The 18789-nt window shown below is 42.5% G+C and overlaps 1 protein-coding gene and 1 long non-coding RNA gene across 2 annotated transcripts in view; one reads left to right on the top strand and one right to left on the bottom strand.

The window, feature by feature from the left end:
* Positions 1–18789, top strand: part of LOC105480156 (ETS variant transcription factor 5) — a 62655-nt gene that overhangs the window by 10159 nt on the left and 33707 nt on the right. The window contains exon 6 of the mRNA XM_011738669.3: positions 17773–17902. Coding sequence (XP_011736971.2) covers positions 17773–17902 — 130 coding nt within the window. The remainder of the gene's footprint in view (positions 1–17772; positions 17903–18789) is intronic.
* Positions 7836–18387, bottom strand: LOC139361934 (uncharacterized). The gene is made up of 4 exons (XR_011619953.1): positions 17993–18387; positions 12884–13052; positions 11696–11833; positions 7836–7973 (listed from the first exon to the last, which is right to left on the bottom strand). It is a non-coding gene; the product is annotated as an uncharacterized lncRNA (long non-coding RNA).

Below are 18789 nucleotides of genomic sequence, written 5' to 3'. Positions count from 1 at the left end.
GGCATGGATTGGGGATTCTGTGGTCAGAAGAACTTCTTCTTCTTCTGAAGAGAAATGCTTCCAGTGGCACTGATCTCACTGGAGGGGACATGAGGGCAGGCAGTGAGAAGTATACATAAGACATTTGAAAAGAGCCAAATATGTGATGAAAAAAAGGAGCTCAAATGTATCCCCTGCATTTGCTTTTCATAAAGAAGTATGCTTTTCCTTGAAATAAAGTGTGGTTGTCAGACCGGCTCCATCAGCTTTCCCTCAGGGTGATTATTGAAGGTTTGGAAAAAATACCTAAGAAACGAAACCAGTTTTTTTGCCTTGTACTTTGCAAAGTCTCGGCGTAGATTTCACCTTCCAACCTTAGATCTCCACATTCTTCCCTTTTGATGTCTCATGAGCATTCAGGAGGGTATTCCGAACTCTTCAGGCTGGATCCAAAGCTAAAAAAGGAACTGTGAAATTGTTGTAATAGGTAGCTTGTCCCCTCCTCTGCAGCCAGAAAATCTAGTAGTGTCTCCAGAGCCCTCCTCCCCTGGGGAGGAAGCCAGGTGGCGCCCGGCGCAGCTACCAGCAGTGAATGGGAAAGAAAGTCTGGAGAGGCAGGCTTCCAGAGAAAGCTGTCCCCTAATGCAAACCAGCTTACCCTGGGGCAGGAGAAATACCACTGAAGTCTCTTTCTCTCAGCTGGTGGCTACAGCCAGATTCTGAACCGAGTGGCACATGATAGTTTTTCTTTTGCCTTTCCCCTTTTGCCAGAGGGCACTTTCTGACCTTACTTCTAGCGGACTTTTGCACACCCTTGCAGATTTCCACAAGGGTCTTGGCTATTTGAATCCTAGGAAGGGTGCACAGCAGGCAAGAGCCCCTGCCGTGTCTGAATTTCTTACATAAACACAGCGTACTGAGCGAGCAAGCGTCCCTGCGGCGACAGCTGGGCGCTGAGCACTATTAGGTCTGCCCCAGCTAGCAGAGCTGCAGATTCCCCCTCTTGCCTGAATGGAGCATTCCAAATTGGTTGTGAATGGAGGGCGGGGCTCACTTGCAGACTTTTTCAATGAATAACCAGACCCCATTGTGCAGCCTGTGGAAAAACAACCAACTCAAACAACACTGGGACTGTTAGAAATATGCTTGTGATTGGCAGCTTGGAGAGCCTCCAAAATTAGTTTCCTTTGGCTTCCCTGCTGCTCCCTGTTCTCCAAGCCTGGGCTTAATGGGGTTTGAGTTTTCTTTTAAGTGCTCACTTTAACCCTTAAACTGCCGGGCTGATGGCCTGGGTTTCTGGGGAAGAGCTGCTACTGACCTACAAAGCCAGTGAAGCCCACTCCCCTTTCTTTGTCTCTCATTTTAGACGGTAGCTGTCTAAAGGGAGTGATAATAGAGGAGAGGCTGGTTTAGCTTCCCCTGGAGAGGGAGGTGTTGAGACTTGATCTGAGGCTGTTACCCTTTTATCTCCTTCACGTGGGGTTGTGGCTTTAGCTCCCCATTGAGGATTCCTGCCTGCTCTTCTCCTCTAACCTCCAGTCTACTCCAGGCCTGAGTAGCCCAGGTGTTTGCCTGCCGCGACACAGACACTTCTTGCTTAGGCTTACAGTTTTAACATGGGGGAGACAAAGTTGTAGTTTCTCTACTCCTTTGCCTTCACTCCTGTTTAATTTTCCACTGTGGTCAGGTAAGTATCATTTTTTAAACGACCATACTCAAACTCTGGTACTGAGCAATGAGGGAATCTCACTGGAATCACCCTTCCACTGGACACTAATCAAATGCAAAACCTCCCAAAATGAACATCCTTGGAAGTACCAGAAAAACCCAGCCTCTGAGCAACCCCCAAACCAAAGTAGCCTCATCATGCCAAAACTAGGCCAGGTTTTAAGGGTGCACGTGCCTCAAACTAGCATCCACCCTTGATTGATTGATTGATTGATTGGCCAAGGGGATTGATTGGCCAAGGAGGTGGGGTGGGGGTAGTCTTGCTGTGTTGCCCAGGCTGGTCTGGAACTCCTGGCCTCAAGCAATCCTCCCACATAGCTGGGATTACAGGTTCGAACCACCACACCCACCTGCTTCCACACTTAAACATCCTCCAACATCTTACCAGGTAGCTCACCGGCAGCTCACAGATACATGTCCAGTGTGCTCTGTGGGATAGCCCAGGGATGTATGATGAGCATAAAAAGGACAATCAGTTAAAAGGCAAAACAAAACGTAATAGTAATGATCCAGAGCAGCTTCCTCAGGATTTTAAAGAGCTTTTCTTAGTTCCTACTCTTCATCCTCACAACCTTAATAAGGCAGTTTGCACTTGTGTTTTGCCTCAAGGATTTTTTTTTACCTTGCTGTAAATTGGCCTTGCAAGCATGCCTTCCCTTCCCTATTAAAAAAGAGCAGGCCTGGGCAGATTGTCCTTTTGTGAGAGAGTTTGAAACCTCTCAGGAGGTAACACTAGATATCAGCTGTGTAGGAGGATGCTGATATGTGTGTTTCTCCAGAGGGACTGAGAAGGACTTCGCTTACATAAACACTTTCAGCTGAGTGCCTGGAAATGCTTTGTAATGACCTGCAAGAGCACTTAATGAGGGTCTTTTATACTTTTTCCATAGAAAAGGTAGAATAGAAGAGGAGGGGATGTCTCTTCCACATGGTCACCCACAGTAAAGGCCAGATCCTGGAGCCTACCCCTAGTTTCCTCATCTGAATTTTAATAGAGAATAATTGAGGGGGGATAACTTTGCTGTGCTGAGGGATATCTTGACTCGAAAAATTTCTGCTTCTCAACTCCATCTTCATTTTTTTTCTTCCCTAGCAGCAATGGAATTTTATTTCTTGCAGAAGAAGGTGGAAACAGCATAGGCCTTTGAGAAGTATTTAGTATTTTGACAACTAATAATCATAGTCCCTGCTTCCCAATTTTTATTCCTATTGAAACAGGAAACAAATCACGTTTCTTAGGCTCTGAGTGTCTGCAAAAGCAGAGGAGCCCTGTCACGTGTTTATGTCCGCCTCGGCCACAGCGCCTGCTCTGCACACTGTGGACACCTGGCGCATACAGCCCGCACACCACCGCATTCCCTACCACAGGCCCTTCCCATCCCAGCTGCCCCAGCCTCCAGCTGGTGGGGAAGTAACACTGTAAAGGGTCTCAAACCCAGAGTTCTGAGTCCTTGGGATGACCTTCTAGATAAATAGAACAAAAGCTAGTTAGGGCTATTTCTCATTTTCTGTTTCCTCTTTTAAACACATACACTAGCCAAGTGTTGCTAGGCTGCATTTAGACTTTGAGCAGCTAATGCTATGTTTCCCAGTAAGACTGCATGTGCTAGAGTGCAAGTCACAGTTTAGGCACCCTTGACGTACTTGCTGAGTTTCTGCTTTTAGGAGAAGTGGGGCTATAGATAGAAGGGAATGGTTCTGGGGGAAGAAACTCATTTCCCTAGGGTTTGGATTTTCTTCTGTCAGATTTTACGGATGAATTTTCAATTTGAAATTAAAGATAAGATTTTCCACAGTGCTTAAATCCTATTTCAAGTACTGTTAACATTTCACTTTAGTGCCAGTGTAGATGAGAATTATGTAAGTTGGGAGTAAATTATAGAAGGGATGTTAAAGCTTAAGGTTTAGTTTTGCAGTTTTTTTTCCTTTCAGGAAAAATGTCCTGTTTCCCCTTATCCTGATTGCGTGATCCACTGAGAGCAGCCCTTCATGGTAAAATCCACTGTGATCGATGTAAGGGCACAGTACAGGAAGCCGCCCTGTCATCTCTAATGAGTTGGGAGAACAAGGGTTTCCTTAGACCTCTTTCTCAATCTTGAAAGTAAAACCAATAGTTGTCTATCATATTTCTACAGGTTGACTATTAAAATTCTTTGAACAGCTAGCTGCCCAAGGAAAGTAGCAAAACACTGGTTCAAATAATGCTCAGATTCTCCTTTGGTGTCATCAGGCCAGTCCCTCACATTTGTATCCTGCTGGTCTCTTAAGCATGAAAGTAACCAACATGCCAGCTCTGTGGCTGTAGGTCTAAAAGCACCCAGCCTATGGTAGTCGAAAGGGGGTGGCGCATTAGAAGTCAGAAGAACCTCTTGTTTTTCATCTTGACTCTCCTGGAGTCAGCTCTGTACTCACAAGCATGTTACTTGACTGTGAAATGCTTTGGTTTCTCCACATCCCACAAATTCTGAGATGCGACACTCTTATGCAATTAGAAATATTCATCCCGTACAAAATGTTTTTAATGGAAGAGCCCCATATCAACTAATACTGGAGCCCTACCTCAATCGAAGTTGGTCTAATTCTTTTCTAGTCTCCTTTACTGACCTTTAATTTCTAACACTTACATTCAAGCCATCTAGGTTTCCATTTTTGGAGTTCTAAAGTAACAGTCCTAAATTGTTAGGCTAAATGAGTCCTTCGAAGAAAAGGAACTGTACAAATCCAAGCTGTTTCAAGAAAAATGCTGAAGTGTAGAAAGAATATGAACTTAAAGGAAGTAAATCTGAAACTAGTTCATCTGGGTCAAAAAAAATCACTCTACTACCATTGGCATTCAGTTTTCTTCTTTATTTGATAACAGAGGTTTTCTGTTTGGAAATGACTGTCTGTCTGAAAGAGGCATTTTTGTCCTGAGAATAAGATGCAGCTATTCAGTGATAGATAATCGTTCTTACCCACAGGTCACCATCTATGAATTAGGACATTGCTGATTTAGTACTTTACGCCCGTGGATGGAAGGCTCTCCTCCCATGCCTGACCACTTCTTTTGGGAGGAGGAGCAGTGACGAAGCATTAATACAAAGAATTTCTTTCCTTGTATTTTAGCCAGAGTTAGAATAGAAACCTTTACAAATCACCCATGTCATTCACTGATAGAAGTGAAGAAAGGACAAGACCAGTATCCCAAAAGCCAGCTCTCCTAGTTGATGACCAAAGGCGTGACTTGCCAACTTCTCTACCTTGGCAAACTTGCTAGTGCCCCATAGGTCACCTTTGATGACTCTTTTACTCTGAAGGCCTGCAATAGGCCCATTGCCTTGAGCTCTTCCCTGGGCCTTCTCAGGCTTTGGAGAGTGGGAGCAGCTTTCAGCCTCATGCAGCAGAAAAGGTAGACAATGTTCAGGATGACATTTGCTCTTTCTAGCCAAAACTATCACCCCACCCCATCTTTCCCTCGTCTGTCCTTGAGGACCTGCGTGTCATCTTAGACTGGATCACATTTCTTCTCTGGAAGGAGTACAGAGGTAGGGCAAGTCTTGAGCTCCCCCTGGAGTTTGGAGTGCCCCCAACCCTTTGGCTGGTCAGCCTGAGTTGTACTCTACAACCTGTGGGTTACAATTTTATGTTAGACAGTAACCTCCCAAGCTGACTTTCATGGGCAGAATTTAGTTTTTGTCTTCTAACCAATTGTATTTCAGTTGGGGATTTGATTGCCAGATACCCTGTGCTGGTTCTGCTGTCTAGCTGCTACCATTGCTGTAAGCGGCCATGGGAAATGGGGGAGGGGAGGGAAGCAATTGTTTGCTGAATGTTGCAATCATTGAGCCAGGCTTAGCGGAGGCAAACCTTTAAACCACCTCCCCTTCCCCAAGGTTATATGAAGCCACTAGATAATATAAACCTTATAGTTCAAATAATAAGATTTTTAACAGTGTGAGAATGCTCCCAACTAAAGCCCCTTTTCTGTTAAGTGTAACCTCCTTGTCAAGTCATTCCCCCTTCCCACAAAGAAATTAAAATTCCTTTGGAAGTGTAAAATCACCATTTTCATCTTTCCCTGCTTTTACAAAACCCTAACTGGACGGGCTTTGTTCTGGGGTCTACTAGAAGCTACAACCTGTGGGTCCCCTAAGCTGGAATTGCTGATACACTGGATTTCTCCGTTGTTGAATCTATCCTGTATCTCATATAGCCCACATTCCAAGGAGCAATAAGGGCATAAAATATCATAACACTGGTCTTGTATAAACACTTGACTCTCCAGAACTCTGCAGGATCTTGTCTTCAAGCACCAATTCTATATACAGCCAGCATTTCCCCAGAGAAAGCAATGTTCTACAAGCCCAATACATGATATGTGTCACAACCTAGACCCATGTTGCTATTGTCAGCTCGAGGGCATAGCAGAGGCTTAGGGTTATGTGAGGTAAACAAGCAACGGAGGAGAGACTTACAGAGAATGGCCTCATGGTTTTAACTGCTTCTTGGTACCAGTTCTATCATCTATTTTAAAACCCAGTTTTGAGGCTGGGTGCAGTGGCTCAAGCCTGTAATCCCAACACTTTGAGGGGCTGAGACTAGAGGATCACATGAGGCTGGGAGATTGAGACCAGTCTGGGCAACATAGTGAGACCCTGTCTCTTTAAAAAAAAAAAAAATTTAGCTGGATGTGGTGGCAGGCGCCTGTGGTCCCACCTACTCAGGAGGCTGAGGCAAGAAGGTCACTTGAGCCCAGAAGTTTGAGACTGCAGTGAGCTATGATTGCGCCATTGCTCTCTAGCCTGGGTCACAGAGCAAGACCCTGCCTCTAAAAAAACAAACAAAAAAAGATAAAATGAAACCCAGGTAGGGGAACTTTTATCAATAACTCTTAATTCCTGTATTCTGGGAGAAATTCCACTATTTTTGCAGACAACCTCTTAGAGATGTTTCAGATACCATTGTCTACTAATGCTATTTATACATTTTCAAAGTTGGTTCAGTTCTTTTCTAAGCTCCATTTCTTCTCTTTAGTTTCTGTTATATTCAAGGCCATTTTCAGAATTCTAGAGTAATCTTCCAGTGTCCTTAATAATTGTGTTTCTACCACCACCCTTAGGAACTGAGAGTGGGCTCTCTGGAGATAGTCTCTATGCTATCTTTCAAGCAAGGTGCCTAGCATTTTTTAACATAGCACTCACCAGCAAAATTCCTCAGCTTGCATTTCAAAAATCTTCCCCAAAAGGTCTTGGCTCTTGAATTTCCAGACACTTGATACAACCTCATCTATTCTCATGAGCAAGAAAGGTGTCTCCTTCCCTCACTTCCTTTCCCACTGTGGCAAGACCTGGCTCTAATTTCATTGGCTGCTATGTCATCCTGGTATTTCTAGCCATTTTCATGCAAGGCCATCAAAACTTGAAAAACTTGAATCTGGGTCTTAGGTTGGTCTTATTCCTATACCAATGTAACCCTAACCCCATTTTTTGGATCTGTCTTTCCCATAGTCCATGTCATGATAATACATTCAAAGCCTTTTATTTTTAGCTGATTGTATTACCCCAAGTTTCTAGGTCTAAATCAGGAAGAATAGAGTGTTTTGTTGTTTTTTTGTTTTGTTTTGTTTTTGTCCACACACCAGTTCCTGAAGCCTCTCTTCTGCTGACTGTAGTTTTTTCCCACCGCATGGGAGAAATCTGATTCCTGAAGCCAAGTGTTCCAGGAACTAGCTTTACCACTCCCTAATTTGGCTCTTGCGTTATTTATTGTACAGAAGATGATAATTGGCCTTATATGAAGGGATTCTATTCTATAACTGTTCATTGATGAATTCTGCTACCTCATGGTTAATCTGATACCCTGGAGCCCTGAAATATACCACCAGGGTGACAGTCAGTCCTTTGGTTCTTGCTGAGAAATAGGACAAATCGCAAAAATACCCCAGAGTCATCAACATCATAACCCCCTTCCACCACCGTGATTAATTGCTAATCTAAAGTCCTGAATACTATACAGCTGTGCCAGTTCTGAAGCTTCTTTGCCTGTACCTGCTAATAGCAAACCCTATCCCAAAGCACAAGCACAAAGCACAAGTCTTACTTTCTTCATGTGGAACTTTGCCCAGGACAAATGCAGCTGTTCTTGCAGAATGAGCCTGCCCTGAAATCTCAGCCCTGGCATGTGGTATGGCCAGCCAGTTGTTGGCTTATCAGGTGTTTGTCATGTCCCCCGTGAGTCGTATGGAGGGCCTTGATTCCACACTGAGGTCCAACTGCCATTCTTGGTTCCTAAGACATAAATGCATAGGAGATTTTCCAAACCAGTGTACTTACTTTAATACAGTTTAGGTCTTCAGCCCCATATTCCTTTTTATCTAGCCTGGTAAACTAGGCTGAACAGTGGGAGCCCCTAGGCTCAGAGCAGCAAAAGCCTAGGCCACCTATTTCCAGCTTCCTCTCATCCTGATCCCAGCCCTGCTCAGCGTTTAGGGGTAGAAGGGGCTAACCCAGCTGCTTATGAGGGAAGAAAATGAAGGAGAACCATAAGAAAGAGAACTTTAATTCTGCCAACCTTCCCAGGTTGATGATAGCTGCCTTGCACTCTCTTGAAGACCCTGGGGATGAAATCGAATGGGTTGTCCAGCTCTTCTGGACAACCTATTGTCCTAAACCTGTTTTACATATAAATTCACAAGGAGTGGAAATTCTCCATTTTTTCTCAAGAATGGTTGTGGTTGACTTGGGCATATATTTTAGTTCCTGTTATATATGCACTAATATGAATATAGAGTTACTGATAGGTGTTATTTTAATCATTTTGCATTTGTGTAACTGCTGTCTTTCTACCCAAGCAGTTTGGTGGTGGAAGTATTAGCAGCAGGCAGTAGTCACAGTGACAGCAGTGGCTGTTTTTATTTTGCTGTCTCTGGAGTGTTCCCTTGTCCTTTCTAAGTGGGCCAAAGCCAACAAAATGTTTGAGAACCACTGGCGTAGACATTAGGTGTGACCAGCATTTATCCTTGTGTAAGGCTAGATTCCCAGGGGTGTATTATCCTTCCAATTCAGTAATAGGCCAAGGGTGGCTTTCTTCATGTGTCGATGTACGGTTTCGAAGTTCTTAACATTTCTACTTTTGATATGTTAGTCAACCGTAAGATAAAGGATTTTTTTCTCCACATATCTCAGAGGAAATGGGACGGAATCACTGTTTTATTTATTTATTTTTAAAACGTATTGCTACATTTGCTTCATCTCTGTGTATGTGTAGTTTTTTCTTAACCATTTGAAAGCAAGTTTCAGGCATTATAACATTTCACCCCAAATAATCTGGTGTGCATCTCCACAGATTGACATTCTGCTACATAGCCTAAGAAAACCTTTATTCAGTAATATTTAGAATTCCCCAATTGTCTCCAGATATCTTTTTAGCAATGTTGATAATGGTTTTGATCTAGGATTCAGTTTAAAATCACACATTGCATTTATGTTTATGCTTCATTTATCCTCTTTAATATGCAACAGTCTCCCTGGCTTTTTTATTTTCCCTGTAACAGTGACTTTTTTGAAGTCTTGGCCAGTCATTAACTTTTTTACGGTCCATTTTTAAAGAATATATAGAAATGCAAATAGCATCCAGAAATGCTGCCCTTAGGCTTAGAAATCTCCAATGTTGTTGATTCTCTCACTTCTCACATTCATGTGTTTGTGTTGGCCTTAAAACAGTGGTGAAAGAACAGAGTGACACAGATGGAGAGAATTGGGTCAGAGATGGTTTGTGCATGTTTGAGGAGAGGGCTTTTGGAGGACTCATTAAAGAGTTTTTAGCACAGCTTGCTCGATGGTTGATTTTACTATGTGTGGGTGATTTTTCACATATTAAATTCGAGAATTTATCCTTACACAGGTTAGCTGTATGAGATATTAAAGAAAAACGGCACATTCTTCCATACCTACTCCAGTTCTGCTTTTAGAACTTGTGTCCCCTAACTAAATTTGATAACATTGTCGATTTTTATTTTTGGAAACTGTTGCCAGGCAGGATCAATGTTAAACAAGTTTGAGCATGCCTCTTACTTGGTTTGGAAATCCAGACATCTCCTTTTCCAGATGTTCTTTTTTAAGTGCCAGAACCTGTCCACTTAACCTTATCTCCTTGTGAACCTTCTTGTTTCCCAGAACAGGGTATTATCTACTGTTAGAGACATTCACTAGTGCTGTTAGAGCAATTACAAAGAATATTGAGGTATAATAGATTTTATGTGTGAGATGAGTTTTTAATCTGCTCAGTCCTAAAATAAATATTTCTGACCCTCTGGTAATATAGTAGAACTTAAAAAAAAGGTCTTACCCTATCTACATCTTTTTTCCTGCTAACTAAGTATTTGAGCTCTGTCTCAAAATTCATCAAAAAAGGCAAGAGCTAAGAGTAGACAGCACTATGTTGGAAGCACAAGGTACACTCCCTCTGGTGACTCAAAGCCAGTGGAGTCCTCAGACAAGTTAAGGGTAAATCAGGGAAAAAGAGGTCACACTTGCTCTTCCCTGATGGGTTTTTCGGTTCTGTTTTGCCAGTGTCCTTGTTATATTTCCAGGTCCCTCTTCTTGATCATCTTTTCCTCTGCCTTCTTTCCCTGTGTTCTATTCACTCCCACAACCATAGAATATTAATAGTATGGGCAGGTGTCTCGGACTTCTCTCCCCTCCCACCCCCATTCTTAGACTACACAGTATGTAATTCTTCCTCTAGAGGGAAAGGATGTGAGATGGCAGTGGTCAGAGAGAGGAGCAGTGACCCAAAAAGCTGGTGGCCAGGAGACTTAGGAGAAGGCCTTCATTTCAGGATGGTAGCTCTGGAACCCTGAGCAGTGTATGGTCACTACTATTTGTGTACATTCCACATCGTATCTGTTCAAGTGTAATGGGAGGTTCTGGAGACCTAGGCCAGCCCCCTGAGCTGCAGCCTCATGGACACACCATTCAGAAGCACGTGTCAGTGCTCTGGTCAACTTCTGTCACGAGACACAACTTTCCATGTGAAGTAAGAGGATCATGGCTATAGTGTATGACCAAATAAGGTCTTCCCTGGAAGTCAGGCCTGCACAGCTGATTTGGGAAAGATGAGTCTGGCCCAGATGAAGGTAAATGAAACTGAAGAAGGGAGAAGGAAAACCCCAAAACAGAACCTGAAGCATGGCAACTGGTGGAAGGTGGTCAAAGCCTGTGTGTGAAGTAGGAGAAATCCGGATGCGCTTAGTCCTTCTCCCCTTCAAACCGCAGGGTAACTAAATGGCAATTTCTTTAACACTCAGCAGCTACATAAATGTTTTATGTATTCACAACAAAGTCTGTGGCAAACTGAAACTTTGATGATTATGAAACACCAAAGAAAGCCTTATTAGACAAGATGGGTTTTGTCTTTTTAAAAAAAAAAAATCCTTTTGAATGGAACTGTCGCTCCTCATAACATCCAACGAAAGTGTTTTCCTACGTCTTGATCCTTGGGGCTGTAACAGTGAAGTTTACCGTTAGCAATGGGCATGGGGTGGCTGCCTTGAACAGTCCACAGGCCTGTACTTGTGGGCAGGAAACAGATTTTGTCAGCAGAGGGAATTATTATTTCTCTTGAATGGACCAGTTTATTTTTTCTGTTTTAAAACAACTGAGTTGTTTTTTTGGAAGACTGTTTCTAGACCATCACAGAAGAAAGATTTTCTAAAATTTGATAAATCTTAGTATTAACTCTGTGGTGCTATTTGATGAGGACCAGGCTGCTTTTTTTAAAAGTAGAAATGTAATTGAAGTAACATACAGAAATCACAAGAGTACAGCTGCATGATGTATTCTCACAAACAGTGTAAGCATTTAGATCAGAAAATGGAACTTATCAGACTATAAGAAGACTCCTGTGCCCCCTTAACAGGCACCACCCCATCGAGAGTAACCTCCCTCCTGACTTTCAAACACCGTAGATTAGTTTTGTCTTTTTTTGAACTTTATATAAATGGACTTACATGGCAGGTACCCTTTTGTGCCTGACTTCTTTTAGCTCAGCATATTTGTGAGATTCATCCATGTTGTTAAGCATAATTGCAGTTTCTTCATTCTCCCTTCTGTGTAATGCTGAGATTTTGTTGGGGGTTACACTGAACCTATAGATAAATTTGGGAAGAAATGGTATCTTTATAATGTGAAGCATTCCAGTCCACCAGCATGATCTATCTTTCCCATTTATTGAGAGTTCTTTAATTTTCCTTAGTGTTTTGTGGATTTCAGTATAGGTATCTTTTTTCTTTGTTTTTTCTTGAGATGGGGTCTCACTCTGTTGCCCCGTCTGGAGTGCAGTGGCATGATCACAGCTCACAGTAGCCTCAGCCTCGTGGGCTCAGGTGACCCTTCCACCTTACCCTCCCTCATAGCTGGGACCACAGGTACACACTACAGTCCCGGCTGATTTTTTTTTTTTTTAAATGTATTTTTTTGTGGAAACGGGATTTTGTTAATGTTGCCCAGGCTGGGCTCAAACTCCTGGGCTCAAGCGATCTGCCCTGCCTTAGCCTCCCAAAGTGCTGGGATTATAGGCATGAGCCACCATGCCTGGCCCAGTGTAGACGTCTTATATATCTTTTATTAGACATTTTCCTAGGTATTTGATGATTTTGTTGATATTGTGTATGCTTTTAATTTCACATTGTTTTAGTTACTGTATATTGAAAGTTTTTTTAACATGTTGACCTCATAGCCAATGACTTTGCTTACTGATTCTCATACTTTGTGGTCATTTTTATATTTTCTATGTACCCAACCAGGCCACCTGTTAATAATGACAGATTTCTTTCCTTCTTTCTAATTTGCCTTGTGTTTATTATTCTTGCCTTATTGCACTGGCTAGGACCAGGCTTGGATTTTGATCCCTGTATCAGATAGAAAAATCTAAGGAGTTTCCTAGTCTAATAAGAAAAGCAACTATGAAGTTGGTTGACTTGTGAGCATCACATCTAAATTTAAAATGGTGTTACGGTTGTCTACAAGGCAATACATATACTTGATTGTGCATACCCACAGATACAGACTTAATTACATCTTATCAGCTAGCTGCTCTTCTTTTTCCTACCCCTGACGAGCTAAGACTGTCATACATATATTTGCGCATAGATCCTTAGCAGAGTTCTTATAGTCAAATTGGGGTCCAGACAGCTCACTCAAGGTCTTCCTGCCTCAGTGGTGGCAGTAGGACAATTGTCCAGAAGCAGTTTCAGGGCGGGGCAGGGCTTCTCGGGAGAGAGACGGCATCCATGGCTTCAGTGCAGAGTCTGGGTAGTAGTGACTGGCTGTAGAAGACAGCAGGTCTTCTGAAGTGCTGGCAGCTGTCTGAATGAGCAGAAGGTTTTGATCAGCTTAACTATAGACGGGAGAGTGAGACATTTTAGATGGAATGCTAGAATGGGAGGCAAGGATTACAAAAAGTGAAGGCTGCCAGGCGCGGTGGCTCACACCTATAATCCCAGCACTTTGAGAGGCCGAGGCAGGCGGATCACCAGAGGTCAGGAGTTCAAGACTAGCCTGACCAACATGGTGAAACCCCCGTCTCTACTAAAAATACAAAAAATTAGCCAGTTGTGGTGGTGCACGCCTGGAATCCCAGCTACTCGAGAGGCTGAGGCAAGAGAATCACTTGAACCCGGGAGGCGGAGGTGGCAGTGAGCCGAGATTGCGCCATTGCACTCCAGTCTGGGCAACAAGGGTGAAACTCCGTCTCAAAAAAAAAAAAACAAAAGGCTACTGGAGTCGGGGATGTCATTGCCTGTGATAATGGAGGTGAAATAGAGATCCTGGTTAATGTTGGTATCCTAGAGCCAGACAAAGGCGTAAGTCCTTGAGTGGATTTAGGGGTATGAGATGTGGCTCGCACTGGGGGGTGTAGGGTAAACGTGAGGATACAGCCCTGAGAGCTGGAAAAAAGTATCCTTCTGTTTTCTTCTCCTGTATTGTCTTCCTTCTCTCTTTCCCTTTTTCTTTTATTCCCTCTTTGATTGGTCTTTTTTCTCTCAGATTCCTTCTGGGAGCCAATAGAATGAAAAGACTAAGAACGGCATAGGTAGGAATCCTGGCCACTGACCAGGTGTGAAACCGTGGCGAGTGACTTTGAGCCTTGTTTTCATGTTTGTAAAATGAAGGCAGTGGAAGCATTAATAGCTTTCTCATTAAATTGGGAAGATTTAATGAAATTAGGTGTATAAGGGCAACTAGGCATAAAGGAAATGGTAAGGGGTCTGGCTGGCTGCTTCTTTCTTGATCAGCCTTCTCTGTTCTTTTCCAGAGGTATTAGTTCTTCTCAACTATTTTCCCTTTGTTCTAGAGCATTTTCTCTTAACCAGGTGTAAGTGGTATTTTTGTTTAGTTGAAAAAAAAGGTTTATGCCTTCTATTTTGAATGTACAAAGTGAGCGAGCGGAATATCTTGCGTTTCTGTCACTGTGATAGAAGATGACTACAGTGACAGTGCAGGGGCCCTTGCCTCTTCTCCCCTCAAATAGCAGCAGCCTAAGACCTTTAGTTCCTTTGGGCCTCAGGATCCTTATCTATAAATGTAAGGACTTGAATTCAGCATACTGAGGCCCTAATCTATCTCTAATTGCATCGTTGAGAAGATGCTAAATTATGCAGCCCATGAGCAAAGGACCATGTCTGTTTTGCTTAGCATCATATACCCCTGACATCCAGAATACCTGGCCCATTGAACATACTCTGTGAATGAATGAATGAATTGAATGAATGAATGAATGAATGATGAAGGAAAGAAAGATCTTCATGACAAAGAGGGTAGTCCCCATTCAGCAAGAATTATTGTCAGGACACCCCTGACTTTGTGGGCCCTCTTCTACAATTCTGAATTTAAACTCAAAGTTTCTAATTGCAGAAGATGTTTATTAGCTCAAATGTCAACTCTTTTTTTTTTTTTAGCATTTCTTTTCAGACTTCCTCAAGAGTTCATGATCCCTTTTCAATTCCAATTTGTTGCCATCCTTTATAGTCCTGGGTCTCTGTCATCATCTAGTAAGTCAGCTGTGCAAAGGTAAATACTATTTTTGAAAGCACAGGGTATAATTACACAACATCATAGCACCATCTGCAAGGTGCTGTGCCCTTTTCTTTATTTCTCAAGGCAGCATCGCATACCTCATTTTACAAATGAAGAAACAGACTGAAAGCAAGGAGCATTCCTTGGGCTTCTGAGTTCCTGCTTTAAATACACCACTATCTCTGACTAACACATGCCAGAATTAGGCTCCTTCACACATCCTCTAGTCCTACAGACCTTTAAGGAGCCGAGCCGTGTTCCTCACCACTCATAGGGCCCCTCGTGGCTTTCCTGTCAGTGTAGATCTGTGAAACTTTTTCCGTTCTCGTTCCTGCCGTGTTTTATCCTGGGTAGGGAAAGTATGTATAACAACATAGTACCCAGCCTTGTAGGGTAGATGTGGTCCCTGCCTTCAAGGGTAAGAACAAATTGGAAATACAATCCATTTGTTCACGCAAATACTTTTTGAACTCCCCCTTTGTATAAAGAATATACTATTCCACATACAAGACATTTTGGGATAGAAGGTACTATATAATTTAGAGCCAAAATGATGTGGTACACACTAAGTACTGTCTAGATTTGAAGAAATCAAGACATCAGAATTCGCTGGCAATTTAGATCCTTTTAGATATGTGCAGTTCCCAAAACAAATACAAAATGTTTCTTTCTGGGCAACTTTGGCTTACCCTCTGGTGTTAGACTTGTCAGCAGAATTGGTAACTGTTATAATAATATTGTGACAATGTCAAGACACTTCTAAAACCTGAAATCAGACCATTGAATAATACACTAATTGTTTTCTTTCCAAACAATTAGGTAAAGTGATTGCAAATGACTATCATTAGATAAAGCAAGAAAGGTAGACGTTTCAAGGACATGTAGCTTTTGTTTAAATTGGGTCATCATTACCTTTCCTCATTATTTTGCCAAAACTTTTATAGCAGAAGACTGGTGAGAGGAAGGGCAGTGACCAAGGGGCAGTGCTGAGAACTGCCAGACTATCTACTGCGTTGGAGAAAGGGATTTCTGTGTCAAATTCTCATTTACTACCAACATTCAAACAAGCTTCACTATTTTCTGTGTCTGAATATTTGAAACAATTGGTAACAATTGAGTGTTGGCTGCCATGATGTCACCATCAAAAAATCACGAGAGAAACTCTAATGACTTCTAAATATAATCTGCTAGTTCTCAGCTTATTTTATGTATTCAGGAAAAGCAGTTGGCATTATGTAAGAAAGGAATTATGAAAACCTGTCCTTTCAAGTCAGTCACTGGCAGGACTTTGCAGCAACATTGCTTTATAACCTTGTCATCTGTGATAGAGTCATCTGCCTCGTACTCACTCCTGAGTTCAGAATTTGGGATTATAGAGGCACCTGAGAGGCCAGTTGGCTGGAAGATTGTTCGGTCTTATCAGATATTAATAGAAAAGAGATGATTGTTTAGGCTGGGCGCGGTGGCTCACGCCTATAATCCTAGCACTTTGGGAGGCCGAGGTGGGCGGATCAGGAGGTCAGTAGTTCGAGACCAGCCTGGCCAACATGGTGAAACCCTGTCTCTACTAAAAATACAAAAATTAGCTGGGCGTGGTGGCGGGCGCCTGTAATCCCAGCTACTCAGCAGCCTGAGGCAGGAGAATCATTTGAACCCAGAAGGCGGAGATTGCGGTGATCGCGCCATTGCACTCCAGCCTAAGCAACAGAGTGAGACTCCATCTCAGAAAAAAAAAAAAAAGAGAGAGAAGTGATGATTTGTTTAGCTAGTTCTACCTAGTATAATTACTAAGAATTAACCTAACTCCTAAAGATGTTTCAGGTTTAAACATTGAGTCAAACTGAAAATGTTATTGGGTCACCAGATCACTGACTGTAGTTAGCTATTTAATGAGACCTTTGATACAGTGGCCAGCACAGAAGCTTAACTTGCTCTCCTTCCCCACCTTCCAAGGTAGCTAGACAAGGAGTAACTGTTCTAACTCAACTAGAAGGCAGCCCTTATAGCGTGAAATGCATCTTTCCACTTCGGATAAAATGCTGTCTCTGCAACAATTTAGCTCCTAGAGAAGACAGAAAAGGCAAACTCGGTTTTTTGTTCTTTGGGTTTTTTTTGGTTTTTTTTTTTTTTGGTTTTTTTGGCCACTACATGTAAATCACCTTGATTTGAAAAATTCTTGTTACTCTGCCCTCTCAGGATCCTACGTGGAATATGTAGTTGGCTTCCAAACCAAAAGCAGTAGCTCCATGCATTTATTCCATGAATTCAGGAACATTCACTGTACCATCTATGAAAGGACTGGTTATACACACCCACCCTTGCTGGTCAGTCACTGAGACAGGCCTGGAGCAGATGTAAGCACAAAGGTAGCCAGGCTTTCTGCTTTCTGTATTCATTAGCCTTTTCTAGGTAGTGGATTGGTCTGTTGTTTTATTCCTTTGCTTTTAAAATTTTTGGAATGCCTCTAAAGTTGAATATTTCTTGCTGAGAGCTGATATTTAAAGTTACTTGAGGAAGGACTTTTTAAAAATTCTATATTTAATTTGTAAATATGCATCTGAATAAGAAATATATTTGCCACAGCAATTTTAAGCCTTTGATAAGCTTAAATGTGTTGGTAATGTCTACCAACACATTTTTGGTCGTTTCGTCCTTTTTGGAAACAAAATTCTTCATGTCTGCAGCCACTTGCATTTTTGGTGGAGACCCATTACCTGCAAGGTTTTTAAGGGTTTTGCAGCTTCTGGAAAGCAAGACCCATGACCAAAAAAATTTGGAAAAAAGACTTGGCTAATTAAAAGTGTCAGATGATGACTTCTGACTTTGAAGAATTTAATTGGCCTTAGATGGGAGGTTGTGTGTTTAATCGTTTTGCTTTTTCTGACATGTGACTTGACATGAGTTCCAAGAACAATCAGCTAGTTAGAAGGTTTGCAGAAGGAAGCATTGTGCTCCCTGTTAATCAGCTGTTCTCTCTCTATTCCCCCCCTCATCCCTCTTCTGATTTCAGTGGTGCTTCATGCCCCACCTCCAACCAAGATCAAACGGGAGCTGCACAGCCCCTCCTCTGAGCTGTCGTCTTGTAGCCATGAGCAGGCTCTTGGTGCTAACTATGGAGAAAAGTGCCTCTACAACTATTGGTAAGTGGGCAAGTGGAGTCGAAGAAAGGCTGCCCAGAAAGGCTCTGGAAGTAGCCATCAACCTGAATGTTCCTTCCCAGTGTTACTTACCCAGCAGACCCTGGGGTAGAACACATCCTCCTTTCATGGCAGTGTCATCCTCCAGGTGTAGCATAGTCCCCTTGGGATCATCGTACTGCACACGAAAGAAAACCGTTAAAGCCTTGTGGCTCCGCAGGGCGCTAAGTTCATAGGGTACCCAGTCCTTCTAGGGAAAGAGTCTCAATCCTGGGATATTTGATCTGTGGCTTTGAGGCAGGTAATATATACTTCTTCATGTCTATCATATGTTAATGTGAACTTTAAGCACCAAAGAAGTAATCTCCAAATCAGAATATATGAAAAAGTCTTGAAGCTTGTGCCCTTTACTTAAGAATATCCAGGCCTCAGGAATGAAGCTTTAATTTTAAATCATTCTTTGCTCTAGAAGATAAACATAGATTTGCCTGAAAGGGGGAGGAGACGAGTTGTTAATTCAAATGATGTCACAGCACAGACGTACCTTCAACACAGATTCTGACTAATTCCTGGGAACCCTGGAATAGTTAGGAGAGGGGACCAGAGAACACCTGGCAAAGTGTAAATTCTCCCCTCACCCACCCACCCTACACAGGCATACACGGAGAATTCTTTTAGAAGGAGGGAGAAAGGAAACCGGAAGCAGAGGCTAAAATTATCCTTGAGAAAAATCACTAGAAGTGTTAAACAAGTCCCTGTGACGCAGTGTGTTTGTCACTTTTCGGAGGTACAAATATCCCCTCAGGGCTACGAGCGATTTAACTATGTTAATGCTGTTATTTCCTGGCAACAATGGGCTGCAAACTAGCTTTCTGCTGGACTTGGTAACC

The sequence above is a fragment of the Macaca nemestrina genome, chromosome 2 (genome assembly GCF_043159975.1).
Source record: "Macaca nemestrina isolate mMacNem1 chromosome 2, mMacNem.hap1, whole genome shotgun sequence".
NCBI classification, from domain to species: Eukaryota; Metazoa; Chordata; class Mammalia; order Primates; family Cercopithecidae; genus Macaca; species Macaca nemestrina.
The sequence above is the reverse complement of the archived record's forward strand: the minus strand, read 5'-3'. Positions and strand labels throughout refer to the sequence as shown.